Source organism: Plecotus auritus (assembly GCF_963455305.1).
Source record: "Plecotus auritus genome assembly, chromosome: 6".
NCBI lineage: Eukaryota > Metazoa > Chordata > Mammalia > Chiroptera > Vespertilionidae > Plecotus > Plecotus auritus.
This window is the reverse complement of record NC_137773.1, coordinates 80,609,877-80,628,176: the sequence shown is the minus strand read 5'-3', so window position 1 is coordinate 80,628,176 and position 18,300 is coordinate 80,609,877. Positions and strand designations below refer to the sequence as shown.

General features: G+C 39.3%; 1 protein-coding gene across 8 annotated transcripts in view; it reads right to left on the bottom strand.

Annotated features, from left to right (window-relative positions):
* Positions 1 to 18,300, bottom strand: part of FBXO16 (F-box protein 16) — a gene marked incomplete at its 5' end in the record, with an annotated part of 62,749 nt that overhangs the window by 38,782 nt on the left and 5,667 nt on the right. For all 8 annotated transcript variants that reach the window (XM_080673370.1, XM_080673364.1, XM_080673367.1 and 5 more), the window contains one exon: positions 9,044 to 9,079. In XM_080673370.1, coding sequence (XP_080529496.1) covers positions 9,044 to 9,079 — 36 coding nt within the window. The remainder of the gene's footprint in view (positions 1 to 9,043; positions 9,080 to 18,300) is intronic.

Genomic DNA, 18,300 nt, shown 5'->3' with positions numbered 1-18,300 from the left:
TATAGATACTACAGCTATTATAAAGTAATCAGAATTTTATAATGAACTTTAGTTATATACTCACTACCTAACAAGGCATACTAGTATAAAGCAAAAATGTATTTGGTACAAGCCTTATAGGCAACTTTATTATAGTCATACAATGTATTTTTGTTGTTGTTCATCCTCATCTGAGGATATTTTTTCCATTGATTTTTATTTAGAGAGAGTGGGAGGGAGGGGAGAGGAAGAGAGAGAGAGAGAGAGAGAGAGAGAGAGAGAGGAGAGATGTGAAAGAGACACATTGGTTGCCTCCTACACGCACCCAGACTAGGGATAGAACCTGCAACCCAGGTACGTGCCCTTGACTGGGAATTGAACCTACATGGGCCGATGCTCTAACCACTGAGATCACAGGCCAGTGCTACAATGTATTTTTTTAAATTAGTAGGGATACTTCTTGATTACAACTATTCACTATCATAGATCTATTCAATGACTCACAAATCTCACTTGGAAGACTATAATTCAAGAGGGAAAAAAACTCTAAAATGAATAAAAACACCAAAAACTGTAACTCACAAATAAGTGAGTAAAATGTATCCATGTGTAAGTGTTTCCTGGTTTGTCCTATCCCTGTTTCTGCACAATCCATATCTCTAACTTCTTTCCTTCTGGGATGGATTATTGGAATGAATAGAGAGAAGCCAGAAAAGAATGTCGAGGGTCAGGGTAAGAACCAGGCCCAGGAGTATGCATTGATCTATAAAATGAACAAGGGGAGGTAGGAGGAGACAGAAGCGCTTTGGAGTTCTGGCTTGCAGGGAGTTTGAGGGTTTAGACTGTCATTGCCTTGATAGCAGTTTTAGAGTGTAAGAGAACTGAGGAATAAAGGCAGGAGATCTGGAGTTCTGAACTGGATCCTCTGTGATTTTTATCTGAGAGAGACAAAATGAAAATTGGAATTTATTTCTTTAAATTACTTTCAGGCAATGCAATGTGGCTCTGTAGAAACTGAGCTTCATGAGGACACAGGATGAATATGGTTACAAAACAATTTTCATGAGATATTATCATCACTGCAAGAAATCAGAAATAACCCAAAATGCCTAACAGTAGGGGATCAGCTAAGCAACCTGTAAATGGATAAAAGAAAGAGTGGCTTTATGTTGATGGTGGGTTTGAGAATGAGACCACTGGGAGTCTCACTTACAATATTCTGTTATTTCTAATACTCATTAGAAATAAATTACTAAATCCCAGTTCCACCACTAACAACCTCCCTCAGCCTCAATTTCCTCATTTATACATTAAGAATAATTATATCTACATTGTAGAGTTGTTGTGAGGAGTAAATAAAATAATCTATAATAATAAAAGCGTAATGTGCTAATTACACCGGACAGCTGAACGACCTTCCGGATGTCATTCTGGACATCCTTCCAGATACAGCCACAGTGGCGAGGGCCAAGGCAGAGGTGGTTAGAGGCGATCAGGCAAGCCAGCACTTGGGGCAATCAGGCAGGCAGGCAGAGTGGTTAGGAGCGATCAGGCAGGCAGGTGAGTGGTTAGGGGCTATGAGGCAGGCAGGTGAGCAGTTAGGGGCGATCAGGCAGACAGGCAGAGTGGTTAGGAGCGATCAGGTAGGCAGGCAGAGTGGTTAGGGGCAATCAGGCAGGCAGGTGAGCAGTTAGGGGTGATCAGGCAGGCAGGCAGGCCAGCCAGCAGTTAGGAGCCAGCGGTCCTGGATTGCGAGAGGGATGTCCGACAGTTGGACATCCGCCGAGGGGTCCCGCATTGCAAGAGGGTGCAGGCCGGGCTGAGGGACTCCCTCCCCACCCACCCTGCACGAATTTTGTGCACCAGGCCACTCGTATATGTATAAAATTCCTAAGAGTGCCTGACGCATTGTATGGCAGATATTATAATAAACTAGCATACTGAAGTTAAAAATAATAAGTATGTGGGTTAATCAATGTAAAAAGAAAATATGTGTAAACAAATTAAAAAGCATAAAATTACCATGTTTGCACATTGATAAGGATGGGAAATATATTGAGAATGGCTGAGATTTTCTCATCTACTTTCATTGATGCCCACCAAAAAAACGGGCCCAAATTGGAGTGATTTAAAATGAACATAAAAAAGAACATTAGGATTATAAATGATGATGAACTCTATCAGAGAAAGCAATAAAACATTTTTCTTTAGAGGCTAAAAAGACAATTACTTTGGTTTCTCATTTCCCTGATGACAATGGTCAAAGGCAATTTAAATTTGGCTGTGATAGGTGTTCTTTGCCTCAAGGAAGCTTCCTTTCTAATTGTGTTTGTTTAGGCTAATAGAAAATGAATTTGCATTCCTTGAACTCCTACCAATTGAAAGTGATGACTCAGAAGAATGTTTAACAGTTGGGGAAAATCCCTTTGGCATTTAAAAGGCGCTAGGAATAATCCAAAAAGTAAATAATCTGTGGTAGAGTTAACTGTACAGGAATTCGATAATCTCCCACATCTCTTGCATCATCTCTCAAGTAAAAATACCCATAAAATTGCAGCCATCAATCCAATGTGTGAGATTGGGGAGCAGCTGGGACCATTTATGGTACTTCGCTTCACAGTTCATTTTTTACATTATATTATATTGTTATGTTAAATTATGTTTATAATTATATTTTATAATTATTTTAATGCCTTTTAAAAATATATATATTTTTTTTATTTCAGAGGGGAAGGGAGAGGGAGAGAGACATAGAAACATTAATAATGAGAGAGAATCTGATTGGCTGCCTCCTGCACGCCCCCAACTGGGGATCGAGCCCGAAACCTGGGCATGTGCCCTTGACTGGAATGGAACCCGGACCCTTCAGTCCGCAGGCTGATGCTCTATCCACTGAACCAAACCAGCTAGGGCTTAATGCCTTTGTATAGGGACTTTCTTAACTCAAAAGAATTGTGAAAAATCCTATTTTCAGAGTAGTTGGGAATACTATGAGTATACTTGCTGCAGTTTCAGGAAGTGAGGACAGTTGCTAGAGATGACGGTCTATTTATCTGACACAATGGCAAGGCAAAGTTCACGGGGAGTGAGGGATAGGATAAAAAGGGAGGCTTGTTATTTTTTTTTTGCTTATTGGTTCATCTGAGTTTCTGAGTCCTATTGTCAAAAACTCAGGTTCACAATTAAAGTATGAATACATTCTTGTTTAAAAATTTCAACTAGGTACAAATATAATCAAACATGAAAATCCTATTTAACCACTCCTCCTTGTCAATTCTCACTCACTCCATTCCCCAGAAATAACTACTGTTCACATTTGATGTTTGTGCACTTCTATGCAGTTACCTACACATATATCCATCAATAAGGACGCAGTTAGATAAAGTAGAATATACCCATTCTGTGGAATACTACAGAGACGTTTAAAAATCAAACAAAAGATAGCCACAGTATCCTCATCTGTAATGAGCTCCAGAGCATATTGTCTTCTCATTCTTTTGTGGTAGGATGGATATGCAATGATCTACTTGTTCATTTTACTGCCAATACCACTTATTTCTGATACAAAAACAGAACAAAACAAAAACCCTGCAATATCCTACAACATGCCTTTTCAGGCCCCATGTGAACATTTCTCTAGTACAGTGAAATGGAAGTGGAATTACAGGCTCAAAAGGTATTTGCATTTAAAAATTGAATAGTGTGTCAAACTGTCTTTTAAACATCTTTACCATTTTTATATTCCCTCCAATTGTTTTCAGCATATTCTTCTATTCAGCAATGAACCTTACTTTGGATGTTAATCTGTCTCTTTAATTGCTGCTGCCACATAGACAAAGGGAGGAATTGGGAATCTCATTGTTTAATTTGTATTTCTCTGAGTTTAGTGGAATAGAGCATCTTTTATGTTCATTGGCCATTTGTATATTTTTTGTATATTTCCCATTGTTCTATGAGTATTTGTACTTTTCTTATTGATTGTAGGAACTCTTTATATCTCCCAGATATTAATCTTTATCTAGCATGCAATTTGCAAAATATTTTCCCGTTTCTCTTTTGAATTTTAACTGTGATTGTTTGTTTCCAGCAAGTTAAAAGCAATGCCATCTACTGTTTTCAAATTCTTTATAATATTACTATTATTTCTGTTAACAACGTAGAAGCTGAGAAAAATGTGAGATGCTTTCTTTCCTTTTTTTAAAATATATTTTTATTGATTTCAGAGAAGAAGGGAGAGGAAGAGAGAGACAGAAATATCAATGATGAGAGAGAATCATTGATCGGCACTCCCCTACTGGGGATGGAGCCTGCAACCCAAACATGGGCCCTTGACTGGAATTGAACCCCGGACCCTTCAGTCCCCAGGCCAACACCTTATCCACTGAGTCAAACCAGCCAGGGTAATCTTTCTTTTCAACTAAAATACTTCTGCTGTTATTTTCTGTTGATTGAGAGGCAACTGTCTTTTCTAACGGATTAAAAGGCAAGATTTGTGATAAGGGATTAAGTAGTAGCATAGAGCCCTGACCGATTTGGCTCAGTAGATAGAGCGGCAGCCTGCAGACTGAAGGGTCCCAGGTTCGATTCCAGTCAAGGGCATGTATCTTGGTTGCGGGCACATCCCCAGTAGGTGGTGTGCAGGAGGCAGCTGATCGATGTTTCTCTCTCACTGATGTTTCTATTTCTCTATCCCTCTCCCTTCCTCTCTGTAAAAAAATCAATAAAATATATATTAAAAAAAAAGTAGTAGCATGGAACGGTAAAAGTATAAGAGCTTTTAAGTTTCTTTGAATTATTTTGTTTGTTACTGTACAGAACATCAGGACCATGTGCAAATGTGTGAACAAAAATGACATTCTGTAGCCAAATAGGAAATACTCTTGGATTGTCCATCATTAAATAGGATTCATATTACATCTTAGCTCACATGTCCAGATTATTTTTAAAAATGACTGTTAAAAACTAGTTTGAGCTTTAAAACCAATACTCAATCGTTTCCATGAAAATCCCAAATAATGCTAAGTAAAAAGAAAAATTGCTATCTTTAGTTCACCTTTCTTTTTTTGGAAAATGTATTTCTTATGTTATCAAACTCTTACGTTGTTCATGAAACACACAAACAAAAAAATCTACATGATATCATAAATTGAAAGAATAAGTTTGTTTTTGGACAGAAGAGAAAAAGCAGTGAGTATCATTTATTCATTTGGTAGTATCAAGAAATGTATGACAAAGAGCATGATAGAACATGTTTGCCTGCCATGGATAAGTCTACTGGAGAAGATAGATAATTAGTGATATTTGCAAATGTATATTTCTATTAGTTATGGTAAAAGAAAGAATAAATAAGATCTTTTAAAATGTTTGAAGACCTTATCCAGGGTGATATTAAAAAATAATCAGCAATACTATCAACCAATCAAAACAGACAGAAGCTGCTCAGCCACATCAAAAACTGGCTGAACTTTAGCCCTGGTTATATTAATTTAGGGATTTCCACTAACAGTAAATGGAGCGATAGCTGGTGTAAAAATAGTCATTCTCTATAAGTCTCTTTTTAAGTTGTTGGTCACAGATGCAAAGCTATTTAAAAACATATATAGAATGAGAAAAACTCAGCTAGATTTTAAATTTTGGGTATTTTTTTTTAATCTTCACTCGAGAAGAGAGAGAGAGAAAGAGGGGGAGGGAGAGATAGAGAGACAGAGAGAGAGAGAGAGAGAGAGAGAGAGAGAGGTGGGGGGAGAGTTAGAGAGATAGAGATAGAGATAGAGATAGAGATAGAGATAGAGATAGAGAGAGAGAGAGAGAGAGAGAGAGAGAAGTTAGGGATCAAACCTGCAACCCAGGTATGTGCCCTGACTGGGAATTGAACTGGTAACCTTTCAGTTCACAGGACGACACTCAACAAACTGAGCCACTCCACCTGGGCATACATTTTTGGTATTTTTCATTTCTTAATTTTTAGTAGATTTATTTTATAAAGTTTTATTATTATTTTGAATTTTTAATACATTCACATGATTAAAAATATCAAAAAGTATGAAAAGCTATTCAGAAAAAAGTCTCTTCCACCCTGCCACAGACTCACAGTTGCCCCTTTTCTCATGAATCCTTCCAGAGACATTATACAATTTTTTTCTGCTTTGGTTAATAAATACCTTTAGGCTGAAGCTTGTAGACCAACACAGAAAAGAACTGGTGACCAACTAAGGTAAACAAGACAGTAAGAAATAGACGACCTTTATGCTAGTTTTAGTGCAATGGACTGAATGTTTGTGTCCCCCCCAAATCTCAAATTCATATGTTGAAACCTACCCCCCAAGATGATGGTATTAGGAGGTGAGGCCTTTGAGAGGTGATTAGGTCATGAGGGTGGGCTCCCATGAATGGGATGAGTGTCCTTATAAAAGAGGCCCCAGAGAGATTCCCCACTCCTTGAGCCATGTTAAGTTATAGTGAAAAGGCAGTAGTCTATGAACCAGAAAGTGGGATCTTACTAGACACTGAATTTGCCAGGGCCTTGATCTTGGACTTCCTAACCTTTAGAACTCTGAGAAATAAATTTCTGTTCTTTATAAGCCTGGGTATTTTGTTATAGCAGCCTGAACAAATTATGATACTAGGAAAATGAGTTTCAGTAACTCATAGGAAAGGACACACTGTCAACTGTTATAGACTGGGTTAAAGATGGTCCCTTAAGGAAGAAGGCTTTGTATGCTTTAAAGATGGAATATTTCAAGTTTATTACATATATCAAGAGTTAAAGAGACTGGCCCGTGTGGCTCAGTGAAGTGTTATCCCATGCACCAAGAAGGTCGTTGGGTCAATTCCCCGTCCAGGCACATGCCAGGTTGTGGGCTCGATTCCCAATAAGCCCGGGATGTGAGGTAGGCAGCAGATTGATATTTCTATCTCTCCCTTACTCTCTAAAATCAATAAAAACATATTAAAAATAAAATATTAAATATTTTAAAAAAGAATTAAAGAAACCCAAGTACAGTTTTTTAAAGGAATCCTAATTTATTTTTAAAATTGAGATATAATTCATATGCCATAAAATTCAGTGTTTTGAGTGTACAATTCAGTAGTTTTTAGTATATTCACAAGGTTGTATAGCTATCACTATCTAATTCCAGAACAATTTCATTACCCCAAAAAGAAATCTCGTACCCATTACAGTCAAGCCCTCTTCCCCTTGTCCTCCAGCCCCTGGAAATCATTAATCTAAATTCTGTCAACATGGATTTGCCTTCTGGACTCTTCATAGAAGTGGAATCATACACTATGTGGCCTCTGTATCTGGTTTCTTTCACTTATCATACTATTTTCAAGGTTCATCCATGTTGTACCACCTCAGTACTTTATTGCATTTTCTTACCCTTGCTTTTTAAATTTTTGGTAAAATATACATGACATGAAATTTACTATTTAACCATTGTTAAGTGTAAAGTTTAGTGGCATTAAGTACATTCACATTGTTATGCAGCCATCACTGCTAACCTTCTGCAGAACTTTCTCATCATCTCAAAGTGAAAATCTGTTCACATTAAACAATAATTTCTCTTCCTTTGGCAACCTCTATTCTACTTTCTGTCTCTATGAATCTGGCTACTCTAGGTATTTCATCTAAGTAGAATCATATAACAATATTTGTCTTCTTGAGTCTGGCTTATTTCACTTTCCACAATGCGTTCATATTTCATGTTGTAGCTTGTATGAAATTTCCTTCTTTTTCAAGGCTGAATGATATTCCATTGTATGGATATACCACCTTTTGCTTAGTCATTCATAAGTCGATAGATATTTGGATGTTTATGCTTTTTTACTATTATGAATAATGCTGCTATGAACATTTGTGTACAACTTTTTGCATGACCATATGTTTTCAATTCTCCTGGGTGGTAGAGACTATTAGAAGGGACTGCAGAGTGATTTGATGAGTAATAATCATTGCCCAGAGATGGATACTTTGATCATGACCCAGGGATGGACAATGACCACTGGGACTTTGTGTCTTTTTTGAGGAAAGAGTAAGAAAATCTTCATTTGTATAAAGGATAGTTGTATCTTGTTAGATAAAAGCATAAAGTTGTTACTGTAACAACTTGAATAAGGATGTATGTGGATGCTAAGTAGCCAAATGGTTGAACTGTGTTGGTTATTAAGCTATTGTCTCTCAGATCCAAACTCACCTTTCTGTATTCTGCTTTGTGAGTAAAGAAGGCTGGGTCTCTATAAATCGTACCTCTCCTTTGATAGCTGACTCCCTGTTAAATGTTGACAATGGGGAAGAGGGTACTAGAGGTAAACTAAGGTAGAAGAGCCTTACTCCTTTGTTTCCTTGCTGTTCCTGGTGGCAGCATCCTAACTCTTGACCCTGGCAGCAGCAGTTAATTCCAGGGTCTAATTTTTTCCACACTCCCAGAACCATCACACTTCCTCAGATATATAGGCATCAGCTGGTTGCTACCTACTTTATTCCTCAGAAGTCTGGGTCCCCTGTAGGGCTGGTCCCAGCCCCACAGGGTCCTTCTTCTAAACTTCTGAGGTATCAGAAAAGCTGGAAAAAGCTACTTCCTGAAGTTCTATTTCCATGGCACCTCAGGGTTCCCTTTTTGTCTTTTCTGTTTTCCAGTATTTGTTTAACTGGTTCTATTTATTTAATGTAATTATGTCTGGGCCCTGGCTGGGTAGCTCAGTTGGTTAGAGTGTCGTCCCAATATGCCAAGGTTGCCAGAACATATAAGAAGCAACCAATGAATGCATAAATAAATGGAACAGCAAATTGATGTTTCTCTCTCTCCCTTCCTCTTCTTCTCTAAAATCAATAAATAAAAAATTTAAAAACATTAATTATGTCTATTAAAATAACTGGTCTAATTTCTATTTTCCTGGCAACCATAACTGATAAAGCACTAAAAAACTTCTCAGGCTATGAGTAATCATCACTGATTACCTTACATCTAAACCAAATTCTTTGGGCTCTATGATAACATAACATATTATACAAGTATATTTTATCTATTTCAAATATAGAAGTAAGTATATTTTAAATGGTTACCCATTTTCCAAGTAGAGCTCTTCTTTCTTCAAATACCTACAATAAATTAAAAATAATGGAATGATTTCATAATTCATGGTTCAAAATACCCATTACAAGAAAGATAGCATTAAAGTATCAATCAATAAACAGTCTTTTCATTGTGTCAACTGAATATAAAAAGATTTCATTCTTGAGAAGGTACTTTACTTCCTTTTAACTTGGGCAAGGTATCTTTTTTATCAGTTTCTGCATGTGGAATAATTCGTCTTAAAGAAGTAATAATTTTACCCGGCCACATATGAGAGGCAACCTATCAATGATTCTCTCTCTTACTCTCTCTCCCTCAACTCAATAAACATATCCTTGGGTGAGAACTAAAAAAAAAAAAGGTAATACTTTTTTAAAGGGAAGAAATTAGAAAAGAATGAGCCCTGGCCAGTGTGGTTTAGTTGGTTGAGCATTGTCCCATGCACTGAGAGGTCACCGGTTTGATTCCCAGACAGGGCACATGCCCCAGTTGCAAGCTTGATCCCCAGTAGGGGGTGTGCAGGAGGCAGCTGATAGATGTTTCTCTCTCATTGAAGTTTCTCTCCTCTCCCTCTCACTCTCTTAAAAAAAAATCAATACAAATATATATATATATATATATATATATATATATATATATGTATATATATATATATATATATATATATATATATATTTCCCAGATATTAATCTTTATCTAATATCTGGAATTTGAAAGATGAAAAAACTGACAAAGAAAACACAGTAAAATGGAGATCCTCCCGCCAAATATTTCAGTATCAATAGTTTGAGAACTTATGAAGTTTATGAACGAACAGCTCTATTTTTATATGTCAGTGTACACACATATTAGTGAGTATACAAGTACTTATTATGTATCTCTGTGCTTACACTCAGTGTTTAACTGTATAGGTTTGTTATTAGATAGTATTTAGAACGGAAATCATGTATTATTCATCTTTCCATCTCCAGTATAGAGTGTTATACACAGTATATCACAGGTACTCATGTTTAATGGATTAAATGAATGTGGCAATGAAAGTGACAATGAATATACTTATGGATATATTGGTACATGTGAATTATTTAGCTATTGATGTAGAGGTGCTTTTCTGAGCATCAGTTACTAGTATATGTGTATTTGAATGAGTGAGGAAGGGAAAACTAATGTGAGAATGTCTGGCAGGGAACTATGGAGAGAGGAAACAAGAAAAAGTAATGAACAGATGTAAGTGTCTCTCTCACTCCCACACATGCACCCTGTCAGCTTTCAAAATTGGAATTATTTTGAAGGTTGCCAGATGGGAGGGGTTTTGGGAGGACGGATGAAAAAGGTAAAGGGATTAAGAAGTACAAATTGGCCCTAACCGGTTTGGCTCAGTGGATAGAGCGTCGGCCTGCGGACTGAAAGGTCCCAGGTTCGATTCCAGTCAAGGGCATGTACCTTGGTTGTGGGCACATCCCCGGTAGAGGATGTGCATGAAACAGCTGATTGATGTTTCTAACTCTCTATCCCTCTCCCTTCCTCTCTGTAAAAAATCAATACAATGTATTTTTTTTTAAAAAAAGAAGTACAAATTGGTTTTTACAGAATAGTCACGTGCATGTAAAATACACATAGGAAATATAGTTCATAATATTCTAATAACTATGTATGGTGTCAGATTTATTGGGATGATCATTTAGTAAGTTATATAATGTCTAATCAATGGGGTATACACTTGAACTAATATGATACTCTATGTCAACTGTAATTGAAAAATAAAAAATGATTTAAAATAAAAAAATTGGAATCAACGTTTTTCCCTTCCTAAATTCTCTGGCACTGCAAGAACTTTCCTACTAGAAGAGTAACTCAGGCCTATTTCTTCCTTTTTTGTAGAGGAGGACGAGGAACTAGCTTTATGCTTCTAACGGATCACACTTTCCTTCCCTTTTTATGCTCTCAACTCTAGTTTCAAAGGACATACAAAATGAGGACTGAAATAATTGGTTCAACCACAACCTCAAGGCCAGCGAAATGTCAGTTTTGCTCTTGGTTGGAGAATCTCATACATCACAGGTAGGCTTTCTTCGCACATTAAAGAAGAAAAAGAATGTCCTTCTCTCCTCCCCGCTAATTCACTGCCACCTGAGCTACTAGGACCCTCAAATAAACTCAAAATTTCTAGGTGAGAACAGAAGAATACCTACAGAATATAGAAGATTCAAAAATCTGGATTCAAATATTTCCTGAACTCTTCTCCCTCTAACCAAATCCAATCAGTCATCTATTACCCAAACCAAATCGTCAGCACCACCGCTTTTCTGATGCCCAGTGACCTAACTCCTCCCAACTCATATTCCATGTACAGCGCATGCTCCCTCTGGTCTCTACAGGGTTTGCTATGGCTCTCTGGTTGTTTCTGTTCATTTTATCTTCCCATGTAGATTACAACTACTGTCTCTACACACTACACAGGTTCTGTGGCAGGCCCTCCAAAAACACTTGCTAATTGAACAATAACAGCAAAAAGCTTCAAAAGTCATAGCATTTTAGTGCTCAGAGAAATCCTAGAGATATTTTTGCCCAATTTCCTAGTTTTATAGAAGTCAACAAGAGGCCCAAAGGGGGTTACACTTACAGATTTTTAAAAATCACAGGTTCCACACTGTCTGTTCAGTTCAACTCTGTACTTGTTTTCTCCCTAGAACCTTGGTCTTCCCTGTCTTGACTTCCAGTTCGACATGCTTTGGCCTTTCAAAAGGAGGATGGGATGACCATCACGGTGGCCAATGACAATAAGGAGCATTGGAAACAAAGGGGCACTGACTTGAAGGGGTGAGAAGAATCACCAAGGAGTAGGGTGGGAGGTGGAGTGTTATTCAGGCTAAAACAATAGTTTTTAAAGGGCCAACCACCAAGTCTAAGCAGGGTCCAAGTGATAATGGAGAAAATAAAATGAAATAAAGATCGCTAAGAGAGTCACTTAAAATAGAGTCAGAAGACTAGTAAGGAATGAGGCTTATGAACATCTTGTGCCTCAGTTCTCAGAGCTGCATTTATGTTGCTAAACAACCTCATGGCTGAGCTATAAGCATCCTGGAGCTGAAAACATCTTGGAACAACTGCTACTTGGACACATATACCAGTAGACTTTACTTACTTGTAGTTTCTGCTTCCCTCATTTACATATTGGAACTAACCAATTCCTGTGAACTTAGCCAGCAATCCTTTATTTGCATGAAAGAATTATATTTTGTGGGGGTTTTCTTCTTCTTCTTCTTTTTTTTTTTTTCAATAAACCCTGCCTTTGCCTGCTTTCTCCAGAGTGCAGTTTGGGTTGCTACCTGAATCTGTGTCTATCAGATTGCAATCTTTTTGCTCAAATAAATGCTTTTTGTTCAGCAATGTTATTCATGCTAAAACAATGTCTTTAAAGGGCCAACGATCAAGTCTAAGCAGGGGTCAAACAAATCCAGTTCTTTATCAAAAGGCATCTAGACCCAAGTAGAAACTGACAGGAGTAAAGGGGGGAGGGGAACATTAAATGAGTTGAAATCTGGTTTTGACTCTACCCTTGACAAGAAATACAATTTGGGACAAATTATTTAATTGTCAGGTCCTTAGTCAGAGTATTATAGTCTCTGGTTGGAGCAAGTCTTCATTTCAAAGATTTGCAGTCATGTTCTTCATCTTAAAGAACTGGAAAACAAAGTATCAATTCGAAATGGAAATATAAAAATGGATCTTCTCTCTTTGAAGAAAGTTTATAACACAATTGCTTAGATCCTGCTGTTAAATCAAAATCCTATGTTGTTGGAGGAAACCAAGATGGCGGCATAGGTAAGCACCTAAACTGCTGCCTCACACAACAATTTCAAAACTACAACTAAAAGACAGAACGGACACCATCCAGAACCACAGGAAAGCTGGCTGAGTGAAAATTCTACAACTAGAAAGAAAGAGAAAAGCTCACAGAGAATTGGAGGTACGGCAAAGGGTCTTTGTGCGCGCAGAGAGGAAGGGCGGCTGAGAGCCTGGCTGACTTTCTCTGGCAGAAGGGGGAAGGAAGCCCCCGACTGCACTGAACCCCAGTTCTGACTGCACTGAACCCCAGTTCCGGGTGAGCCCCTGGGGACCCACGCTCTTACGGGGGGAGTCTGGACTCTCGGGCGGAGACTCGGGAGCCGGGAAGGCAGAAGTCTGAAGGAGCGTGCGTGCCAGTGCGCACAAAGGCTGCGGAGGTTGCCACACGCTTTCCCTAGTGGAAGGGAGTCGGAGGCTCCTGACTGCACTGGGCCCCAGTTCTGACTGCACTGAACCCCGGTTCCAGGCGAGCCCCTGGGGACCCACGCTCTTGTGGGGGGAGTTTGGACTCTTGGGCGGAGACTCGGGAGCCGGGGAAGGCAGAGGTCTGTGCGTGCACGCAAGGGCAAGGCTGCCGGGAAGCCAAGACTGTCTGCTCCGCCCTGAGACTCCACCCCATCCAAGCCGAGCACAGAGGCTATTGCAATTTGGCAAGTCTAATTCTATAAGGCTGTCTCCAGCACCAAACTTCTCCCAGCATAGACGCAGCTGATCCTTACAGCCAACTGGCCTGGAGGTCAATTCCTCCCAGTGATACCAACAATAGTCAAGACTTAATTACAACAAGGCTGTACACACAGTCCACAAAGGGGTGCACCAAGAGTGTCCACCTCAGGTTAACTGGGGAGGCCGACCCACTGGGCCATATAGGAAACCTAGCACACAAATTTACCCTACCAACTCAGGGAAGCAGTGAAAATGCGGCGCCAAAGAAACAGATCACAAACGAAAGAAATGGAGGAAAACAAACGACTGGATATAGAATTCAAAACCACGGTTATAAGGCTTTTCAAGAATATCCTAGAAAAGGCCGATAAATATAATGAGACCCTCGAAGATATGAAAAAGGACCAACTAGAAATTAAACATACACTGACTGAAATAAAAAATATTATCCAGAGACCCAAAAACAGACTAGAGGAACATAAGAATCAAGTCAAAGAATTGAAATACAAAGAAGCAAAAAAGCACTCAACCGAAAAAGCAAAAAGCAAAAAAAAAAATCCAAAAAGTTGAAGATAGTGTAAGAAGACTCTGGGACAACTTCAAGCGTACCAACATCAGAATTATGGGGGTGCCAGACGAAGAGAGAGAGCAAGATACTGAAAACCTATTGGAAGAAATAATGACCGAAAACTTCCCCCACCTGGTGAAAGAAATAGACTTACAAGTCCAGGAAGCGCACAGAACCCCATACAAAAAGAATCCAAAGAGGACCACACCAAGACACATCATAATTAAAATGCCAAGAGCAAAAGACAAAGAGAGATTATTAAAAGCAGCAAGAGAAAAACAGTTAATTACCTACAAGGGAGCACCCATACGACTGTCAGCTGATTTCTCAACAGAAACTATGCAGGCCAGACGGGAGTGGCAAGAAATTTTCAATGTGATGAATAGCAAGAACCTACAACCAAGATTACTCTACCCAGCAAAGCTATCATTCAGAATTGAAGGGCAGATAAAGAGCTTCACAGATAAGAAAAAGCTAAAGGAGTTCATCACCACCAAACCAGTATTATATGAAATGCTGAAAGGTATTCTTAAAGAAGAGGAAGAAGAAAAAAGTAAAGATAAAAATTATGAACAACAAATACATATCTATCAACAAGTGAACCTAAAAATCAAGTGAATTAAATACCTGAGTAACAGAATAATCTGGTGAATATAATAGAATCAGGGGCATAGAAAGGGAGTGGACTGATAACTCTCAGGGGGAAAGGGGTATGGGGGTTCATGAAGAGACTGGACAAAAATCATACACCTATGGATGAGGACAGTGGGGGGAGGTAAGGGCAGAAGGTGGGGTGGGAACCGGGTGGAGGGGAGCTATGGGGGGAAAAAGGAGAAACAATTGTAATAATCTGAATAAAGATTTATTTAAAAAAAATAAAATAAAATAAAAAAATAAAAACAAAAACAAACAAACAAACAAACAAAAATCCTATGTTGTTATTTCAGTCTATTGATACTGCAGTTACATATTTCACTGTGTGACATCATTACAGTGTGGAATAAGACATTTAGGGGCTCCTCAATGATGATTGATGGTAACTAGGTGCTTTTCTCAGAACACGCTTCTTCAAAAAAAATTTTTTTTTATTGATTTCAGAGAGGAAGGGAGAGGGAGAGAGAGATAGAAACATCAATGATGAGAATCATTGATTGGCTGCCTCCTGCACATCCCCCACTGGGAGTTGAGCATGCAACCTGTGCATGTGCCCTGACCAGGAATCGAACTGTGACCTCCTGGTTCATAGGCCAATGCTCAACCAACGAGCCACACTGGCTAGGCTCTCAGAATACCCTTTAACACGTACTGTACTACATCTGTGAACCATACTCAAAAGAAATGTTGGTTCCTTGCAATTCAAATACTAGATGGCCAAGAAATGCATAAACTTTCAAAACATCCCTCCTCTCAAAATACACAGTGCCTGAATTGTTTTGAAATCTGTTACATTTGTTTATGTTGATAATGCTGTTTTCCTAGGCATCTGAATTTGAATTCAATCTTTCTGCTTAAAGCTTGCAATGAGGTTAAAATCCTGTGACTCTTATTTTAGTTTGGAATAGTTACATATTTCACATTTTACTACAGAATAGAAGAAAATTAAAACAAACAAAAAACAGGGCTTCAAAATTACACACTGATGATTGGTGACAAGTGCCCTGTTTTATAAATGTAGAAACCCCCCTGAAATTATTGTATGGACACTTTCACATCACCAGCTATGAATATAATCCAAGGATATTTTTTCCATTGATTTGTGGTGGTGTTTTTTTTTTTTTTTTTTTTAGAGAGACTGGAAGGGAGTTTGGGTGGAGGAGGGGGAGAGAGAGAGAGGGAGGGAGGGAGGGAGAGAGAGAGAGAGAGAGAGAGAGAGAGAGAGAGAGAGAGAGAGAGAGATGTGAGAGAGACACATCAACTGGTTGCCACCTGCATACACTGTGATTGAGGGCAGGATATAACCTGCAACCTAGTAGTGCTCTTGACTGGGAATTGAACCCAAGATCCTTCGTTGCAAGGGCCAATGCTATAACAACTGACCCATACCAGTCAGGGCTTGGCATCTATTTTTAATTCCTTTCATGCAGTCAGAATGCTAGACCTGAGAGGGATCTTCAAGGTCATCTGATCCAACCTACTCATTTCATAAAGAAGGACACTAAAGACCAGAGAAGGTAAGGTACTCCAGTCATGTGGGAAATTATTGGTATAGCATTTCTGTTAGGTTCAGGGAGGCAAAAGGTCAAATCCAGGCTAAGGAAGGAGGGATATAGACACAAGAAGGTGAGAGTCAATGGAGGGAGCTTCCAGGGTGACTCCATGTCTTGTGCTTCAGGAACCATAGCAGGCACTGGAGACAGAGAGAAAAGACAGAACCTCAACTCCTGACACACTGGTCAGTAAAGAGATGAGAGCAAAGAAAAGCAAGCAGGAAGAGGCTTCCCAGAGAAAATGTTATTTGATTGACTCTCCCAGGAGGCAATGGGGAGAGCATATGCCAAAGTGTGGAGGTATGAGAGAGATGGCTCACCTGGGGGCCCCTCAGGTGGCCTGGATATAGGATGAGAGGAAGCTGTGGCAAGGGTTGGAACTGGGAGGCTAGCTGAGTTCAACTCATGAAGGGTCCTCAATGCTATGCATGGGCGTTTGGAATTTACCTTTCAGAGTGGGGCCTTTTATTGGTTTTACATAACAGGATTACATTAGTATTTTAGAAATATTATTCTGGGATCAAAATAGAAGATGGATAAATTGGGACAGAGGCAGTGAAACCTGTTAGGGGGTTATTACAATCACCAGGTAAGGGGTGATGAGAGTGTGAACTGAGAATATGGAGCTGGAGATACATGTAAATGGAGAAAAGGAGCCTGGATGAAGAGTTCTAGGAGCAAGGCTCCTAGAACTTGGAAATGAACTGGACATGGAGGTGGAGGGGTGCTGGTAGACACTCCTCCCTGGGCCTCTCACACGCCTAAATGTCTTGGAATATCAAGAATGCAAGGCCCTGACTGTCATTTCTCCAAGTTTTGTTTATAGGAAGGCAAACTTCAGTAATTCAGTACTCTCTCCCTTTGGGACCAAGAGCAAGCTTGTTTACTGCTTACTGTAAAAGCAGTGGATTCTCTGGCCTCATAGTTCTTCAGCTATGACACAAACCCAAGGTGTGTGTAGTATTTGTCTGGGCCTTCTGTATCACTCCTGTCCGACAAGGCAGGCAAGGAGAACCAACACAAACATGATGCTCATGCTTCACTGTGAGTAATAAAGTTCTTTGTCTCTAACCCCAGACTCCTGCGTCTTTTACTGTGAAACTGTAGTAACTTCTATGCCATAAATAACAGGCTGTTATTAGCTTGTAAATTGGGGGAAACCAAATTCCAGACCCAACAGAGAGAAGGAAGAGGTCTGGTTTAAGTGACTTGGAGTGAAGTGGGACTTGGTGTTTCACTAGGGGAAGGAACTAATGAGGACAGTTTTGCTGATTTTACTGCCAACTAGTGTGGTCCTTGTAATAGTACAGTTGCTCCTGGAACAACGAGGGGGTTAGGGACACTGACTCCCTACACAGTCGAAAGTCCATGTATAAATGGACCTGCACAATTCAAACATGTTGGTCAAGTCACCTATACTGATAATAGGAGCTCACAGACCTGTTGGTAAATTCTGCCCCTACCTGAAGAAGGGACAGAAATCCCCAGAGACTGGCATGATACCCCAGCATGATATTCAGCTTCCCCCCCTTGCAATCCTTTGTTTGGTGTATTCCAATAGTGCCTCCCCAAAATGCAAGTCATAAATAAGTTCTTAGGAGAACCTGAGTCATGTGAGTAATGGGATGAGATTTATTCATTTTATTTATTTGGTTAAATGTGCAGCATTATCCAGTAACTGCAACTGTAGCAAGAAAATGTGTTTTGGGGTAAATTCTTTATAGACCACCCTCTCCTCTCTTCATAAACCACCCTCTCCTCTCTCATACCTCTCTGGTGGTTCCAGCAGAGAACCAGTGATAGAAGAAGAAAAGCATCTGGAGTGAGAGAGAGTAGTGACTAGAGGAAAGGGCAAATCTAAGAAAGAAATTTTCATCGCAGGTAGGGACTCTGTGTCTATTGCCAGCCTTGTCCACATAGCAAGGGCTCAATAAAAATTTTTGGGAAAAAAAGTCTT